The sequence below is a fragment of the Hippopotamus amphibius genome, chromosome 16 (genome assembly GCF_030028045.1).
Source record: "Hippopotamus amphibius kiboko isolate mHipAmp2 chromosome 16, mHipAmp2.hap2, whole genome shotgun sequence".
NCBI lineage: Eukaryota > Metazoa > Chordata > Mammalia > Artiodactyla > Hippopotamidae > Hippopotamus > Hippopotamus amphibius.
Window position 1 is genome coordinate 54,873,450 of NC_080201.1, and position 16,974 is coordinate 54,890,423.

Sequence of the window (16,974 nt, forward strand, 5' to 3'; positions counted from 1 at the left end):
GCAGGACAGTGAGCGGGCAGAGACCCGGGAGCCCAGTTCTACTTCTTCGCCGCTGCTAGGCGAGGAGAGAAGAAGTGGAACTCCCCCTTCCCTCCTCTAGGCTGCGGCGCTGCGGGATTCCTGGCCAGAAGCTGCGGAATCAGGACCAGCGGCGGCCGCGCGACCGGCAGAGCGAGCGCGGGAGGCGGCGGCGAGCCCTGCCAGGCAGCGGCGCCCCCGGCGTGAACCCGGCATGGCCCGAACCACTCCCTTAGCTTGGCTGCTGCTGCGGTCCCTGCTGTCGCTATTCTGGGCGTCCTCGGCAGCCGGTGAGTGACCCCGCGCGGTGGGGCGGCCCCAGCTTCCCCGCTCCATCCCCACCGGCCCGGGCGCTCGGTCCCCCGGTTTCGCCGAGGCTGGGCGCGCCACCGTTCGCCACCTGCTCCCCTCCGCCCCAGGGATGGAGCAGCGCCGGGCGGGGGCGGACTCTCCTGACAGCGTCCGGGAGAGCCGAAGGACTTTGAGAGCTTTCTGAAGGGCAGGGCGGGCCAGCCTCCGGGGGAAGTATGGTGGAAGGTGACTCAGGCCCGGGCACCACACCTCTCGACCCTGCTCGCTACAAGCGAACCCTTCTCCCCAGCCCCCAACAGCCCGCGGACAACCACAGAGGATGCTTGATGGGGGGGGGGGGGGGGGGCCGGGGGAGCGGCACTTAACGCCGTTCCCCTTCGACTCCAAAAGTCTGGCTCTGAGGACGGGGCCATTCATTCACGCGTACATTCATCCCACACACGTTTATTGAGTTGCTCCTATGAGCCGCATCCCAAGTGACTGGGGATTCAGCGCTGATGTCAGACGGCGGCAAGTTCAAAATAGCTTTTGGCATTTAATATGTGTGTGAGCTCAGAAAAGTGACCAAAGCTCTCTGTTTCCTTAAGATGTGTCTTGGGGGCGGGGCGGGGCGGGGTGGGGCGGGGGCGTGGACGCCTACCTACCTTAGTAAGACTGTGTCTTGGAAAGATGCTGAGCTGGGGCAGGTGCACTCGGGAAGAACAATACCGTTAGTGATAATTCCCGTGAACAGTAATAATAATGAATGTGGGCTCGGGGAAACCAGAGTCTCACCACGTCCCAAAAGGTCTTGACGCAGGCTCTGCCCCTCACTTGCTGGCTAGTCTAGGCAAGTAGCTTGACCCTGAAAGGCTCACCTGCCCCCTCTGTCCAATGCGGATGAAAATACTGGTGCTACTACTGCGGGTCTCACGGGCCCTTGGAGAGAGTTGAAGGACGCCCACCCTTAGGGAGCAGCCCAGTGCCTGGCACACAGCAGAGCCTGGGCCTGGCTATCACACAGGGCACGCGCCCAGAGCAAGGCCACTTCACCCAATTTCATCCTCGTAGAGGTCTTGCCATCAGAGAAGGAGACTCGCTTGCCCAGAGCTGCACAGCACGTCCATGGCAGAGCTGGCATTCGAAGCTAGATTAGCATGCTCACCAGTCTACAATCCCCTCATGTCCAGACCATGCCCTCCCTCCACACAGCACGCTCCAAGCACCCTGGTCTACTACCTCCTGGCCTCCTCTTCCTCGTAACAATAATTATAATATTCACCTTTGTAAAGTGCTTGGCTTATCTAATCCCTTTACATAAATTTCATCATTTAGTCCTCCCAACACCCTCTTAAGTTATAACCACCCCCATTTTACAGATGGGGAGACTGAGGCTCAGAGGAGTGAAACCATCAGCAAAAAGGCTGCAGCTAGTGAGTGGCAGGACTGAGAGTCAAAGCACTTAACTCCTCACCTTCTCCCTTATCCTTATTATTATTAATAAGGATGCATACTGTTGTGTTTATTAATATCAAAAAAAGCCAACACATATTGAGGACGTACTGTGGCGGGGGGAGGCAGGGGAGGGGGGCCTGGGCAGAAAGATTTGCATATGGAGCCTGGTGGATGAGAGATCAGGAGTCTTAACTGCAGATGGCCCGGGTTTAAATCCCACCTCTGCCACTTGCCCTCTGTGTGACCTGAAGCACAAGACTGTGTGCCTTGCTTTCCCCCTCTATAAAGTGGGGCTGACAGTAGTGTTTGCCTCAAGGAGCTGTTTAAAGCCTGAATGCTGGAACAGCCCCTGATCTGTGTAAACAATCTGTGAATGTTAACTGTTCTTAGTCCTATTTTACAAACTAGGAAAAAGAATCAGAGAGGTTAAGGAACCTGCCTGAAGCCTCACAGCAGAGATCTGAGGGGATCCAAAACCCAGGGGCTATAATCACCTCCATCCTTGCGCTAGGATCCCCTACAAACATTTTCCCAACCTAAGTCCACACAGAGTAATAATATTAATAACACTTTATTTCATGGATTCTAAGTCCTAGAGTTTCTTCCCCTTTCCAACCCTCGAAATCCGAGATGTTCTAACCACCCAAGGTCAGGTCGTGCTATAAATGATATCTTAAAATTGATGACAGGGGTGATGAGAAAGTTTTGGAACTAGATAGTGGTAAGGGTTGCACATCAGGAGTGTACTTACTGTCACTGAGTTGCATGTTTTGAAATGCTTTAATGGGCAGTTGTAATTTTTTAACCACAATATTGACCACAATTTTTTAAATTGATGATGCTAAGATAGAGAAAATGTAACAATAGCCCGACAAAGGGGCGTGACCCGGTTGCAGACCCAGTCCGGCCTCCCTCGCCCGCTGGATCCGGACTGGCTGGCCCTCCCCACCCCCGTCCCCCCCCCCCCCATACACACACATTCCCAACCATGGGGCTCCAAGCCCCAGGTGAGCGGCCTCCCAGGCCCCCCTCCCTATCCAGATCAGGGATACCCGGGTGTGACCCGCCCTGCGTTTCCCCGCAGGGACCAAGACGATAGAAGTGCAGGCACCAGCCCAGGTGCGCGGCTTCCTGGGCAACAACACGGAGCTGCCGTGCAAACTGCAGCCGCTGGAGCTCACAGTGGTGGTGACGCAAGTGACCTGGACTCGGCAGAAGCTAACGGAAGAGCCCCGCAGCGTGGCGGTCTTCCACCCCACCCAGGGCCCCAGCTTCCGGGAGCCTGGCCGATTGGAGTTCGTGGCCGCCAGACCCGGCGAGGAGCTGCGAGACGCGTCGCTGGCCGTGCGGGGGTTGCGCGCCGAGGATGAAGGCAATTACACCTGCCAGTTCGCCACGTTTCCCAACGGCGACAGGAGCGCGCGAACCTGGCTCCGGGTGCTTGGTGAGCCGGCAGGAGGGGGGCCGAAAGGGAGGGGAGTAGGGTGGGGTAGGGAAGTAAGCAAAGAGGGGGAAGGGCCCCGGAGGAAGGGAGATTCCTTCCAGAGAAGAGATTCCGAGGTGGCAAAAGAAGGAGGTCGGGGATGCCAAAGGGGAGATTAGAGTCGGGGAGGGGCTGGAGGACCAGAAGAGAATAGCGATCCTGGGAAGTAAGATCTTGGAGACCGAGGGCCGAGGGGATGGAGGAACTGGGGGTGCTGAGGGGGCAGCGCTGCGAGTATGGGGTGGGGGGTACAGGAGGGGCCCGGGAAGCGGGGAAGCCACTGCCAGGTTGCGCAAGTGGATTCATCTCAGAACCTCCTTTCCTCATCTGTAAAATAGGCTTAGTAACAATAGCGCTGCCTTCCGAAAGCGATCCTGAGGGAGCCTGGATGTTTACCCAGGTGAACTGCTTAAAGCAGAGGCCTATGTGAGCTGGTGATAGGGGGTCAGTTATTGTTACTCCCTTTGGTGAGGAAGGGAGAGTTGAAATAGACTGGGAGGAGGGGATTCTGATACCCCCTAGCGGAGAGCTTCCCCCAGCAGGGGGTCGTAGGGGGGCGGGCGTGGGGGGGTGGGGGTGGGGGTGGGGTGAATGCCCTTGGCATTGTCATGGAACCATGTGTTCATTTTTTTTCCCCACCAACCTTGCCTCTTTATTATTATTTCTTTTTAAGTTTCACTCTGGTGGATTTTTTTTTAAGCTCTTTATTGGAATATATTTGCTTTACACTCTTGTACCAGTTTTTGAGGTACACCAAAGTGAATCAGCTGTATTTATACATATATCCCCTCCCTTCCGCAACTCCCTACCCCCCCCCCCACCCCGCCCCGTCCTGGCCCTCTAAGGCATCTCTCATCATCAAGTTGATCTCCTTTTGTTATACTTCCCACTAGCTAGTAGTGTAAATATGTCTATTCTACTCTCTCACGTCATCCCAGCTTCTCCTTCGCCCCCCACCCCAGCCCCGTGTCCTCAGGTCCATTCTCTACTTCTGTATCTCCACTCTTGCCTGTCACTGGGTTCATCAGTACCATTTCTTCAGATTCCATATATATGTGTTAGCATACAGTATTTGTTTTTCTCTTTCTGGCTTACTTCACTCTGTATGACAGACTCTAGGTCTATCCATCTCATGACATATAGTTCAATTTCATTCCTTTTTATGGCTGAGAAATATTCCATTGTATATATGTGCCACATCCTCTTTATCCATTCATCTGTTGATGGGCATTTAGGTTGTTTCCATGTCCTGGCTATTGTAAATAGTGCTGCAATGAACATTATGGTACATTTTTCTTTTTGGATTATGGGTTTCTCTGGATATATGCCCAGTAGTGGGATTACTGTCTTGATCACTGTGGCCTATAGTATAGTTTGAAGTCAGGAAGCCTAATTCCACCAACTCCGTCTTTCCTTCTCAAGATTGCTTTGGCTATTCGGGGTCTTTTGCGTTTCCATACAAATCGTGTAAGATTTCTTGTTCTAGTTCTGTGAAAAATGCCGTTGGTAATTTGATAGGGATTGCGTTGAATCTGTAAATTGCTTTGGGTAGGATAGTCATTTTCACAATATTGATCCTTCCAATCCAAGAACATGGTATGTCCCTCCATCTGTTTGTACTGTCTTTGATTTCTTTCATCAGTGTCTTATAATTTTGTGCATACAGGACTTTTGCCTCCTTAGGCAGATTTATTCCTAGGTATTTTATTCTTTTTGTTGCAATGGTAAATTTTTGCTGAGGATTTTTGCATCTATATTCATCAGTGATATTGGCCTGTAATTTTCTTTTTTTGTGACATCTTTGCCTGGTTTTGGTATCGGGTGATGGTGGCCTTGTAGAATGAGTTTGGGAGTGTTCCTCCTTCTGCTATATTTTGGAAGAGTTTGAGAAGGATAGGTGTTAGCTCTTCTCTAAATGTTTGATAGAATTCACCTGTGAAGCCATCTGGCCCTGGGCTTTTGTTTGTTGGGAGATTTTTCATCACAGTCTCAATTTCCGTTCTTGTGATTGGTCTGTTCATATTTTCTATTTCTTCCTGGTTCAGTCTTGGAAGATTGTACTTTTCTAAGAATTTATCCATTTCTTCCAGGTTATCCAATTTATTGGCATATAGTTGTTTGTAGTAGTCTCTCACGATGTTTTGCATTTCTCCAGTGTCTGTTGTTACTTCTCCTTTTTCATTTCTAATTCTGTTGATTTGCATCTTCTCCCTTTTTTTCCTGATAAGTTTGGCTAATGGTTTATCAATTTTGTTTATCTTCTCAAAGAACCAGCTTTTAGTTTTATTGATCTTTGCTATTGTTTCCTTCATTTCTTTTTCATTTATTTCTGACCTGATCTTTGATTTCTTTCCTTCTGCTCACTTTGGGGTTTTTTTGTTCTTCTTTCTCTAGTTGTTTTAGGTGTAAGGTTAGGTTGTTTATTCGATATTTTTCTTGTTTCTTGAGGTAGGACTGTATTGCTTGCTATAAATTTCCCTCTTAGGACTGCTTTTGCTGCGTCCCATAAGTTTTGGGTCGTTGTGTTTTCATTGTCATTTGTTTCTAGGTATTTTTTTATTTCCTCTTTGATTTCTTCAGTGATTTCTTGGTTGTTTAATAGCATATTGTTTTGTCTCCATGTGGTTGTATTTTTTACAGTTTTTTCCTGTAATTAATATCTAGTTTCATGGCATTGTGGTCAGAGAAAATGCTTGATACGATTTCAATTTTTTTGAATTTACCAAGGCTTGATTTGTGACCCAAGATGTGATCTATCCTGGAGAATGCTCCATGTGCACTTGAGAAGAAAGTCTAGACTGTCGTTTTTGGATGGAATGTCCCATAAATATCAATTAAGTCGACATGGTCTAATGTGTCATTTAAAGCTTGTGTGTCCTTATTTATTTTCTGTTTGGATGATCTGTCCGTTGATGTAAGTGGGGTGTTAAAGTCTCCTACTATTATTGTGTTACTGTCAGTTTCCCCTTTTATGGCCGTTAGCATTTGCCTTATGTATTGAGGTGCTCCTATATTGGGTGCATAGATATTTACAATTGTTATATCTTCTTCTTGGATGGATCCCTTGATCATTATGTAGTGTCTTTCCTTGTCTCTTGTAATAGTCTTTTCTTTAATGTCTAATTTGTCTGATATGAGTATTGCTACTCCAGCTTTCTTTCGGCTTCCATTTGCATGGAGTATCTTTTTCCATCCCCTTGCTTTCAGTCTATATGTATCCCTTGGTCTGAAGTGGGTTTCTTGTAGGCAGCATATAGAAGGGTCTTGTTTTTGTATCCATTCAGCCAGTCTGTGTCTTTTGGTTGGAGCATGTAATCCATTTACATTTAAGGTGATTATTGACATATATGTTCCTATTACCATTTTCTTAATTGTTTTGGGTTTGTTTTTGTAGGTCTTTTTCTTCTCTTTTGTTTCCTGCTTAGAAAAGTTCCTTTAGCAATTGTTGTAAGGCTGGTTTGGCGGTGCTGAATTCTCTTAGCTTTTGCTTATCTGTAAAGCTTCTGATTTCTTCTTCGAATCTGAATGAGATTCTTGCTGGGTAGAGTATTCTTGGCTGTAGGTTTTTCTCTCTCAGGACTTTTAGTATATCCTGCCACTCCCTTCTGGCCTGCAGAGTTTCTGCAGAAAGATCAGCTGTTAACCTTATGGGTTTTCCCTTATATGTTATTTGTTGCTTTTCTCTTGCTGCTTTTAATATTTTTTCTTTGTGTTTAATTTTTGTTAGTTTGATTAATATGTGCCTTGGTGTATTTCTCCTTGGATTTATTCTGTATGGGACTCTCTGTGCTTCTTGCACTTGATTAATTATTTCCTTTCCCATGTTGGGGAAGTTTTCCACTATAACCTCTTCAAATATTTTCTCAGACCCTTTCTTTTTTTCTTCTTCTTCTGGGATGCCTATGATTCGAATGTTGGTGCGCTTAATGTTGTCACTAAGCTCTCTAAGATTGTCTTCCATTCTTTTTATTCTTTTTTCTCTTTCCTGCTCTGTGGCAGTTATTTCCCGCATTCTATCTTCCAACTCACTTATTCGTTCTTCTGCCTCGTTATTCTGCTGTTTATACCATCTAGAGTATTTTTAATTTTGGTTATTTTGTTATCTATTACTGTTGGTTTGCTCTTTAGTTCTTCTGAGTCCTTATGAACTGTTCCTTGTATTTTCTCTATTTTGTTATCAAGATTTTGGATCATCTTTACTATCATAATTCTGAATTCTTTTTCAGGCAATTTTCCTATTTCCTCTTCATTTATCTGGTCTTGTGTATTTTTACCTTCTTCCTTCATCTGTGACATATTTTTTTGTCATCTCATTTTCCCCCCACTTTGGATGGGAGGGATTGTGTTCCTGCTGGGTCTTGGTGTTCCGTTGAGAACCTCTGGGAGACCTCACGGTAAAGGATATTCTCTGGGGACTGGGTTTCCCTGTTAGTCCAATGTTTTGGACTCAGAGCTCCCACCTCAGGAGCGCAGGCCTGACACTGGGCTTGTGTATCAAGATCCCACAAGCTGTGTGGAGCAGGAAAAACGAAAAAAAAATTAAAAAAAAAAAAAAGGTAGGAGAACAGCAGAACAATAGCAAGCTAAAAAATACAATAGTAGGAAACTAACAGATGTGTTAGAAAAAATTTAAAAAAAAAAGATGGAGCAACAACTGGAAGGTAAAACAACTGCAATATCCTAAGTGAGGAGGTGGGAAGGGAAAAAAAAAAAAAAAAAGCCAGAAAAGGCTTTGGCTGTGGGGATGGGGCTTAGACAAGGGTGGGGGTGGGGGGGGGGAAATTAGGCAATGGGCAGAGCCTACCCTTAGAGAAGGCCCTGGGGGTGGTGGGGAATGGGGCTTAGGCCCAATGAGGTAGAGGGGCCCAGAAATGCCTCTGGTCCTGGGAGCAAAGGACCAGGTCAAGGTCCCAGCAGGCTCCCTGGGCCCGAGTTGGTGGGAGAGATGCTAGGCACCTCCCCATAGTCCTCCAGTCTCGGAGGGTCCCTCCCCCTTGGGTTCTCTTCTTCCTCACCCCCTCTCTCCTATTCCCCTAGGACCCTCACAGCTGCAGGGGGCACTGAAAGGCAGGAGACCAGACTGACACCCAACAGGCTTCCCAGGGCCAACTGGGCTAGGGTAACACCTGCCGCACTTCCCCAGATCGCCCAGTCTGGTAGGGTCCCTGTCTGCCGCTCTTCCTCTCCCCCGCCCCACACTCTCCTAGGTTCTAAGCAGCTGGAGGGGGGCCAGAGAATGAAGGACCAGGTCCGAGAGCCCAGTCGGCCTCCCTGGCCAAGAGGGCAGGCGAAACGCCCTCCAGCCTCCCCCGTCCCCCAGTCTCAAAGCCCCCACCCCCTCCTGTCTGCTTCTCCACCTCCTCGCCCCTCCTCCCTCCTTCCACACCCCCAGGACCCAGGCTGCCCGGAGGGGGCCTTGGAGGGTGGAGGACCCCGCTGGGGAGCCCAGCAGGCTCCCCGGCCTGCTGGGTGGGAGAAACCCAGTGGCGGTTTCCTCGATCTCCCCAGCTCCCAGCAGTCCCTCCAGGCAGGAACCTCCCCCCTCTCCCAGCCCCACCCCCCCGGGGGCACCAGTCCCATCAGGCTTCCCCTTCCCCGCCTCCCTGACTTCCCCCAGGTCCTACCCTGTTGCTGCGGGGTTCCTGCGGTCTGCTTGGGCCTCAGGTCCCCGCTGGCCTCTGGTAACTGTTCTCTTTGTGGGGAGGCACCACCTCCGCATCTTCCCACGCTGCCATCTCGACTCCGCCCCCCCCCATGTGTTCATTTTTGTGAGCACCCAGGAAAACATGACAGGCCCTCCCCTTGGCAATTGAGTAGGACGTCTCTGTGCCTCGGTTTCCTCATCTGTGAAATGGAGATCACCATGAGGGTGAATAAGAGCTGCCATTATTTTCCTCTTGGATGCCAGGAACTGTGCCAGGGCTTGCATGAAGGACTCACGAAAGGTTAAGTGCTGGGAACAGTGCCAGGCACACAGCACCCAACCAAAGGCAGATGTCGTCATTTCAGAAAACACGCGGCTTCGGGTCTTATGATGTAGAATGAGGGTAAAACAGAACCAGTGAGTCAAATTAAAGAGAAATCGTGGGTAATAGGAACACAGGTACTGAGGGGGAGAAACCAAGTGAAACCCCAGGTCTGGGAATCACCAGGATGATAAAGAAATGGTCAAGGTAGTTTTGGAGTCAGACAGACCTTGCGGGAAGGTCCAGCTCTGTCGCTTACAACCCTGAGAGCCTGAGCCAGTCGCTCTCCCTATGAACCTCCAGGGCGCGGCTCAGCCCTCCTCTCCTCCGTGAAGTTCTCCATAATCACCCCCTGCCCCCTGGCAGATTCAGGCACCCTTTCTGGGCTCCCCCATCCTAGCCATGCCCCATCCTGAGTCATCACTGCCTGGAGAAGTCTGTCTTCCCCTTGGATAGTCCACCCCATGAAGGCTGGGGTGGGGCTCTCTCGGTCATTGCTGGGTCCTCAACATGACCCATCACAGAGCCAGGTGATGTATTCAATTACCAATAATAATTATAGACACTGAGCGCTTATTATGTTGCCAAGTACCCCTTTAAGAGTTTCACTGGCAAATGCCGGTGATTCTCTCATTATCCCCAGTTGACAGACAAGGAAACAGGCACGGACGTGCCCAAGGCCACCCTACTGCTCAGGGGCAAAGCTGGGATTTGAACCCCGCCACATCCGAGCCCCTCAATGCGCAGCCCTCCTCCGCTGCTGAGATGTTTGTTGAAGGACTGCAGGCAAGGACTGACCCAGCCCTTTTGCGTCTCTCCCCCAGCCGAGCCCCAGAACAAGGCAGAGACCCAGGAGGTCCCGCTCAGCCGGCTCAGCCCGGAGCCCGTGCCCGTGGCCCGCTGCGTCTCCACGGGGGGTCGCCCGCCCGCCCGCATCTCCTGGTCCTCCTCCCTGGACAAGATGGCCAGCACGAACCTGGTGCCAGGGCCCTTGTCCGGCACCGTCACCGTCATCAGCCTCTTAACCTTAACGCCTTCCAGCCAGGTGGACGGCAAGAACGTCACCTGCAGAGTGGAGCACGAGAGCCTCGAGGAGCCCGCGGTGCTGTCCGTGACTCTCGCCGTGCCCTGTGAGTGGACCTGAGTGTGAGCAGGGGCGGGAGGGGCTGCAAGACGGTCGCCACCCTACCCCGCATTGTCTACACTGACCCTGCAGACCGCTTCCAACATGACCTGCCATCATCCGCGCGGGCTCCCCTGACAACTGCCTACACCCTCCCCACATCGTCTACACCGACTCCCCTGGGCGCAAACAACACTGTCCTTCATTGTCTATATTGGCTTCTTTTTTTTTTCTTTTTTTTTTTGGGCTGTGCCACGCAGCATAGGGGATCTTAGTTCCCCAACCAGGAATTGAACCCATGCCCCCTACAGTGGAAGCGTGGAGTCTTAACCACTGGACCACCAGGAAACGCCTATAGCAGCTTCTTAGGCCACAGCCCGCACTGCTCCCTGGGTTGCCCACCCTGGCCACTGTCTACATGGATGCCCCGTATGGGCTCCTCTGAGCTCAGTCTACACACAGTGCCTACACCCGCTTCCCCAGGCAACTGTCCACACTGACCTTGTGCACACTGCTCCCCCGCTCCCCCACCGTCTACACCAACTCCCTTGTCTGTTTTCTACACTGCCTTACTACCGTCTACCCTGGCTCCTCTGGACCCCAGATAGCGCTGCCCTCATTGTCTACACCAGGCATGTACGCCACCAGCTGTGGGGAGTTGGCACTGTTCCCGTGTTGTCTAGAGAGGCGCCTGTGACCACTGCTGCACGGACACCCTGCATTTTCTGCAGGAGTTCTCCCAGGTGCTGTCTCACACTGACCCACAACATTGTCTACACTGGCCCTTGAGAACTGTCTGCATTGTCCCCCCAGTGTAGTCTACACTTCCCTCTGCCCCACAGTTGTCTACACTGGCTCGTCTACGGGCTATGTCCTCCCATCATTGTCTGTACTGACTACTCCCTCCCCGGCAGGGGCTGCACTGATTCCCTCAGGCACTGTCTACACCAGACCCCCTCAACTGGGTCTGAGAGAGGAGGTAGTCTATACTGACTCCCCCACACACACACACACACGCACAAAAAGCACCCTGTCTCATTGGCCTCCCCCCTGGGGACTCTGAAAATCTCCCCTGTTGATCACACTTGAGTTGGATAAGGAGTAAGCTGAGACAGGGTCATCCAGGATTCTTTCCTGCGGGACTTATCAGAGCCTTGAATATGCTCCCGTGTGTTATGAGCGCCCAGGAGGCCTTTTCTCACAGGACATCCCAGGAACGCCAGGACCTGGCTTTACCCAGGAAAACCAGTAGAGAGAAGCAGGTCCTGAGAAGCCCTCCCTGTGCCCCAGACCCCTTCCAGGCCCCTCCACCTTGAGCTGTTCCCCCAAACCCACCAAGGCCCTTTTCCTGTTGTGACATGAATCCCAATTATCTTTAGGCCCTTCTGAAGGCTCCCTGTCTCTGTGTGTCTGTTTCCCCCAGACCCCCCCGAGGTTTCCATATCCGGCTATGATGGCCCCTGGTACATCGGCCAGAGTGACGTCGCCCTGAACTGTGACGTCCGCAGCAAACCAGAGCCCAGGGTCTACAAGTGGAACACGTGAGTTCCCGGGTCAGGGAGAGGAGGGGCTGAGCTCCCAGATACCTGGGTCCTGAGAAATGAGGGGGTTGGGGACCTCGACTCCTGGTCTGTGGGAGGAGGGGTGTAGGCAGGAAAGTAAAGAGAGCAGGAAGTCAACTTTAAACCCCCAGGAAAATGTCTGTCTCTCATGTGCAGGTTTAGTCCAGGTGTGCTGACACACCTGCTCTTTACCGTCTACCCTGCTGTGTGCTGGGTACTTGACCTTCACCCCATGTGATCCCCACACTCTGGCCACAACCGGCACTATCTCCAGGCCCAGGTTAATGATTAGCTTGGCCTCAGGAGCTGCCGTCATCTGCTCGGGCACACAGCCACGGGGGCACCAAGGTGACTCTCTCATCAACGTCTGGCTCCAGACTCGATCCTCTTAAGCTCTGGGCTGTGCCACCTCCCCGGCCACCTCATGTTACCTGCTCGGTCACCTCTCACAGAGCAAATACTGTCCCGTCCCCATTCTCTTTATGGAGGGGCAGAGCAATCAGAAAATTTCCTCAAATTCATACCGAGGTAGGGGTTAAGAGTCGGGGAAGATAAAGGCAAAAGGGCACATTGATTTTTTTTATATAAATTTATTTATTTATTTATGGCTGCCTTGGGTCTTCGTTGCTGCACATGGGCTTTCTCTAGTTGTGGAGAGCCGGGGGTGCGGGGGGCGGGGGGGAGGGTGGCGCTGCTCTTCATTGTGGAGCACGAGCTCCTCATTGTGGTGACTTCTCTTCTTGCAAAGCACAGGCTCTAGGCACGTGGGCTTCAGTAGTTGTGGCACATGGGCTCAATAGTTGTGGCTCACGGGCTTAGTTGCTCCATGGCATGTGCTATCTTCCTGGGGCAGGGATTGAACCCGTGTTCCCTGCATTGGCAGGTGGATTCTTAACCACTGCGCCACCAGGGAAGCCCAGGGCAAATTGTTTTATGTAATTTTCTTTCACTTATTTATTTGGTCACACTAGGTCTTAGTTGTGGCTGGTGGGCTCCTTAGTTGCAGCTCCAGGGATCCTTAGTTGCAGCTTGCAGTCTCCTTAGTTATGACATTCGAACTCTTAGTTGAAGCATGCGGGATCTGGTTCCCTGACCAGGGATCGAACCCAGGCCCTCTGCATTGGGAGCACAGAGTTTTATCTCCACTGTGCCACCCGGGACAGCCCATGTTTTATGTAATTTTTATTGGGTCTTTTTTCTTTTTCTTTCTTTTTTTTAAGCTCTTTATTGGGATATAATTGCTTTACACTGTTGTGCCAGTCTTTCAGGTACACCATGGGTCTTTTTTCTTATTACAAAAATAACTTATGAGCATTGTAGAAACTTTAGGCAATATGGTTATGAGTAAAAAGAATAAAATAGTGGACTTCCTAGGTGGCGCAGTGGGTAAGAATCCGCCTGCCAATGCAGGGGACACGGGTTCGAGCCCTGCCCCAGGAAGATCCCACATGCTGCGGAACAACTAAGCCCATGCACCACAACTATTGAGCCTGCGCTCTAGAGCCCGTGAGCCACAACTATTGAGCCCATGTGCCACAACTACTGAAGCCCACGCGCCTAGAGCCTGTGCTCTGCAACAAGAGAGGCCACAACAATGAGGAGCCCGTGTACCACAATGAAGAGTAGCCCCCACTTGCCACAACTAGAGAAAGCCTGTGTGCAGCAACGAAGACCCAACACAGCCAATAAATAAACAAACAAACAAATAAATAAATAAATAAATTTATTAAAAAAAGAAGAAGAAAATAGCACCTACAGTCATATACCCAGTCACCTCCAGAAATAACACTGTTACCCCTTGTCATATATCCTTCCCATCTTCTTTCCCAAAATTTCTAAACAAAAAACTGTGCTATATATACAAGTCTGACATTCGTCCTCTGTCTCATGAACACTTCTCCATGTCAAGGCACATAGATCTATTTTCCCCCAACATTTTATCAGGAAATTTTTCACACATACAGAAAAGTTGTAAGGATTTTCCAGTGAACACTCAAGAACCCCACCACGTGGATTCCCCTGCGAATGTTTTCATGTACTTGCTTGCTCACCTTCTTGCCCTTCGGTCCATTCCTGTCTCCATCTATCCACCAGTCCTTATCTTTTATGCATGTCGAGGTACCCACAGCCCCCTTCTTCATGATGCTGGGATTCCGTCATGGATGCCGTCTTCAATGACTTAACCCAAATGGGGATACCGAGGTGCTTTCCCGTTTTCAACTATGCAAATGCTGTGGTGCCAAGCATCCCCGTCCGTCCACCTCTGTGGACAGCCACAGTCGTGTCTCAGTGGTCAGCCAGAGGAACTGCCGGTCGAAGCTTTTCGATTGCTACTGACAACCGGCCTTTACCTACCTTCCCCAAAGCACCACAGTTCAGGCCCACGAGCCACCCGGCCGGGTTTCCATGCCAGCTCTGCAGCCCAAATCCATGCCTGCGTCTCCTCCGCCACTAAACCAGTGTTTCTTGACTGCTTCCTGTGTGCCGGCTTCTGTGGACTCACAAATCTTGATAAATAGACCAAATTCCCTCCTCGTCTCTTTCTGGTGAGGGAGAGAAACGATTAAACAAGATAACGTAGGATAACTTCCCTGGGGGTCCAGTGGTTAGGATTCTTCTTTTTCACTGGGAGAGCCCGGATTCAATCCCTGGTCAGGGAAATAAGATCCTGCAAGCCGCAGGGCGTGGCCGAAATAAAAAAATATTAAAATAAAAAAAAAACAAACCAAAATAACATTGTCAAAGATGGAGTGTGTCGGGTGGTGATAAATGCCGTGCAAAAGATAAAGCAGAGGAGAGGGGTCAGAAGGGGGTCACAGCAGTTGAAAGAGGGGGGCCAAGGAAGGTGTCATGAAAGTGACATCTGAGCAGAGGCCTGAAGGAGGTGAGGGTGAGCAGTGTGGGTACTGATGGGAAGGGCTTTCCAGCAATAGGGAACAGCATATGGTGGGAACATAACTGGAGTGTTCGAGGATCAACAAGTCGGCCACCATGGATATAGAAGCGAGAGCAAAGGGGTCAGTGGCATCAGGGAGCCAGCTGGTGTGGGACCTGTGCCCGTGGTAAGGACTTTTCCTTTATGGGAGGGCTTGGGACAGAGGAGGGACTTGAGCTGACTTAGTTCTAACAAGATCTCTAAGGCTGCTGAGTGGAGGACAGAGCGGGCTGAAAGCAAGGAACCCAGTGAGAAGGTGGCCACAGTGACCCAGGAGTAGAGGGAACAGACCAGAATGGTGGCCGTGGTCTTTTGTTCTCACCTCTATATCCACGGCAGCCTCCTTTTAGATCCTCGAACACTCCAGTTATGCTCTCATCTCAGGGTCTTCGCATATGCTGTTCCCTATGCCTGGAATGCTCTTCCCCACGGTACCCACACCACTCATCCTCGCCTCCTTCAGGTCTCTGCTCAGGCCCTGAGGAGCGATCAGATTCAGGATAGATTTTGAAGGTGGGGCAGACAGGATCTGCCGATAGGCTGGATGGGAGTGTGAGAGGCAGAGTCAGGGGAGCTCCAGGCTTGCTCTCAACTTGTATTATAGATGGCGTGGGGGTTTCTGTATTCCTAGCATACAGCAAGTACCCCATCACCTGTTACCACTTCCTCACCCATCTGTCTCTCCTAGGACCATGGGACCCCTGCCACCTTGTGCTGTGGCCCAAGGCACCCGGCTCCTGATCAATACCGTGGACGAGTCCATCAACACAACTTTCATCTGCTTTGTCACCAATGCCCTAGGGACTGGCCAGGCAGAAGTGACCACCCTGGTCAGAGGTGAGGAGCCCCCTAGGTGGGGAGAACAGAGGGATCAAATGAGGAAATCATAGTAGGATTCCCTCTGAGGGAGGAGTTTAGAGGTGGCCCCTGGTTAAAGGAGTCCCTCAGCCGCAAGAATGCTCTCTCTCTCTCTCTCCCATCCTTCCCCTAAGCCCCCTCATGGAAGGTTGTGGGAAGACATTCGGGAACCTTTCTGAAACCTTGAAAATGTTAAAGTATGTGGGCCGAGCGATGGGATTCAGAATGTCCTGCTTGAGCAGTGGAGGAGCTAAGGGTGCGGGGCGTGGAGACTAATATCACCCTGTTTGGCCCTGAAGGACGGCTGGTTAGCCAAAGACGGGTAAGATTCCTCAGAGGAGGAACAACCTAAGACAGGCACAGCCGCAGAGGGGCCAACAGGGGTGGTGTATAGAGCCTTCCTTATATCACCCTGTTTGGCCCTGGAGGATGACTGGTTAGCCAGAGACGGGTAAGATTCCTCAAGGGAGGAACAACCTAAGACAGGCACAGTCGCAGAGGGGCCAACAGGGGTGGGGCACAGACCCCCAATATCTGAGAGAGGTCTCCTGCCCCCAGGGCTGTTTTGCTCTCCAGGCCCAGCTCAAATCCACACCTGCTCAACTGGGACCCAGGAAGCAAACAAAGATAATTGCCTCAGTCATGTGAGGCCTTTGATTGTTTATGGGTGTAACCTGAGAATGTTAGCCCACAAACTCAATAAAAGCAACCTGGGATGAGTCAGCAGGGCTCTTGATCCGAGAGGTCTTGAGCCTCCCGGTCCCACTTTTCTCTTCAGTCTGTGTCTGTGTCTTCTTCAAGCTTGCGGCACCTGTCACTCACTTCGAGTCGCTGAGCTGGTCTCGGCAGAAGGTTCAGTGGGATCAGCTTTACTCTCTGTTAACTCAACATCTGTACCACTGGAACCGTTGTACAGCTACCTGGACACAGTGCCTCTGCAAACCCAGGCTGGGGTAGTTGCATGATGCCTCTTCCCAGTGGATTCAGGAAGGCCTTTCCAAGTGTATTAGATAGAAGCACAGCTCAAAGCAGCCCAAGCAAAAATGGGACTTTATTGGAAATTCACCTTCAGGTATGGTTAGATCCAGGTGCTCCAACTGTGTAACCCAGGAATTTTTCTTGACCTCTCTTGTCTCTGCTTTTCTCTATGCTGGGTTTATTCCACGGCAGGCTCTCCCCTCAGAAAGGTAAGATGGTCCTCAGCAGCTATAGGCTCAAGGCCCACCAGTTTAGTAATCCTAAGGGAAAGAATACACCACTTTCAATAACTTTAGCCAAAGTCC

At 50.8% G+C, this 16,974-nt stretch overlaps 1 protein-coding gene and 1 long non-coding RNA gene across 2 annotated transcripts in view; one reads left to right on the forward strand and one right to left on the reverse strand.

The window, feature by feature from the left end:
- PVR (PVR cell adhesion molecule) overlaps positions 1 to 16,974 on the forward strand; it is a 22,158-nt gene continuing 5,184 nt past the window's right edge. The window contains exons 1-5 of the mRNA XM_057711362.1: positions 1 to 308; positions 2,849 to 3,208; positions 10,038 to 10,343; positions 11,760 to 11,877; positions 15,522 to 15,670. Of these exons, the coding sequence (XP_057567345.1) occupies positions 233 to 308; positions 2,849 to 3,208; positions 10,038 to 10,343; positions 11,760 to 11,877; positions 15,522 to 15,670 (1,009 nt within the window). The 5' untranslated portion in view covers positions 1 to 232. The remainder of the gene's footprint in view (positions 309 to 2,848; positions 3,209 to 10,037; positions 10,344 to 11,759; positions 11,878 to 15,521; positions 15,671 to 16,974) is intronic.
- Positions 13,817 to 16,974, reverse strand: part of LOC130838381 (uncharacterized) — a 17,070-nt gene continuing 13,912 nt past the window's right edge. Inside the window, exon 3 of the long non-coding RNA XR_009049659.1 lies at positions 13,817 to 16,929. This is a non-coding gene — a long non-coding RNA (uncharacterized LOC130838381). The remainder of the gene's footprint in view (positions 16,930 to 16,974) is intronic.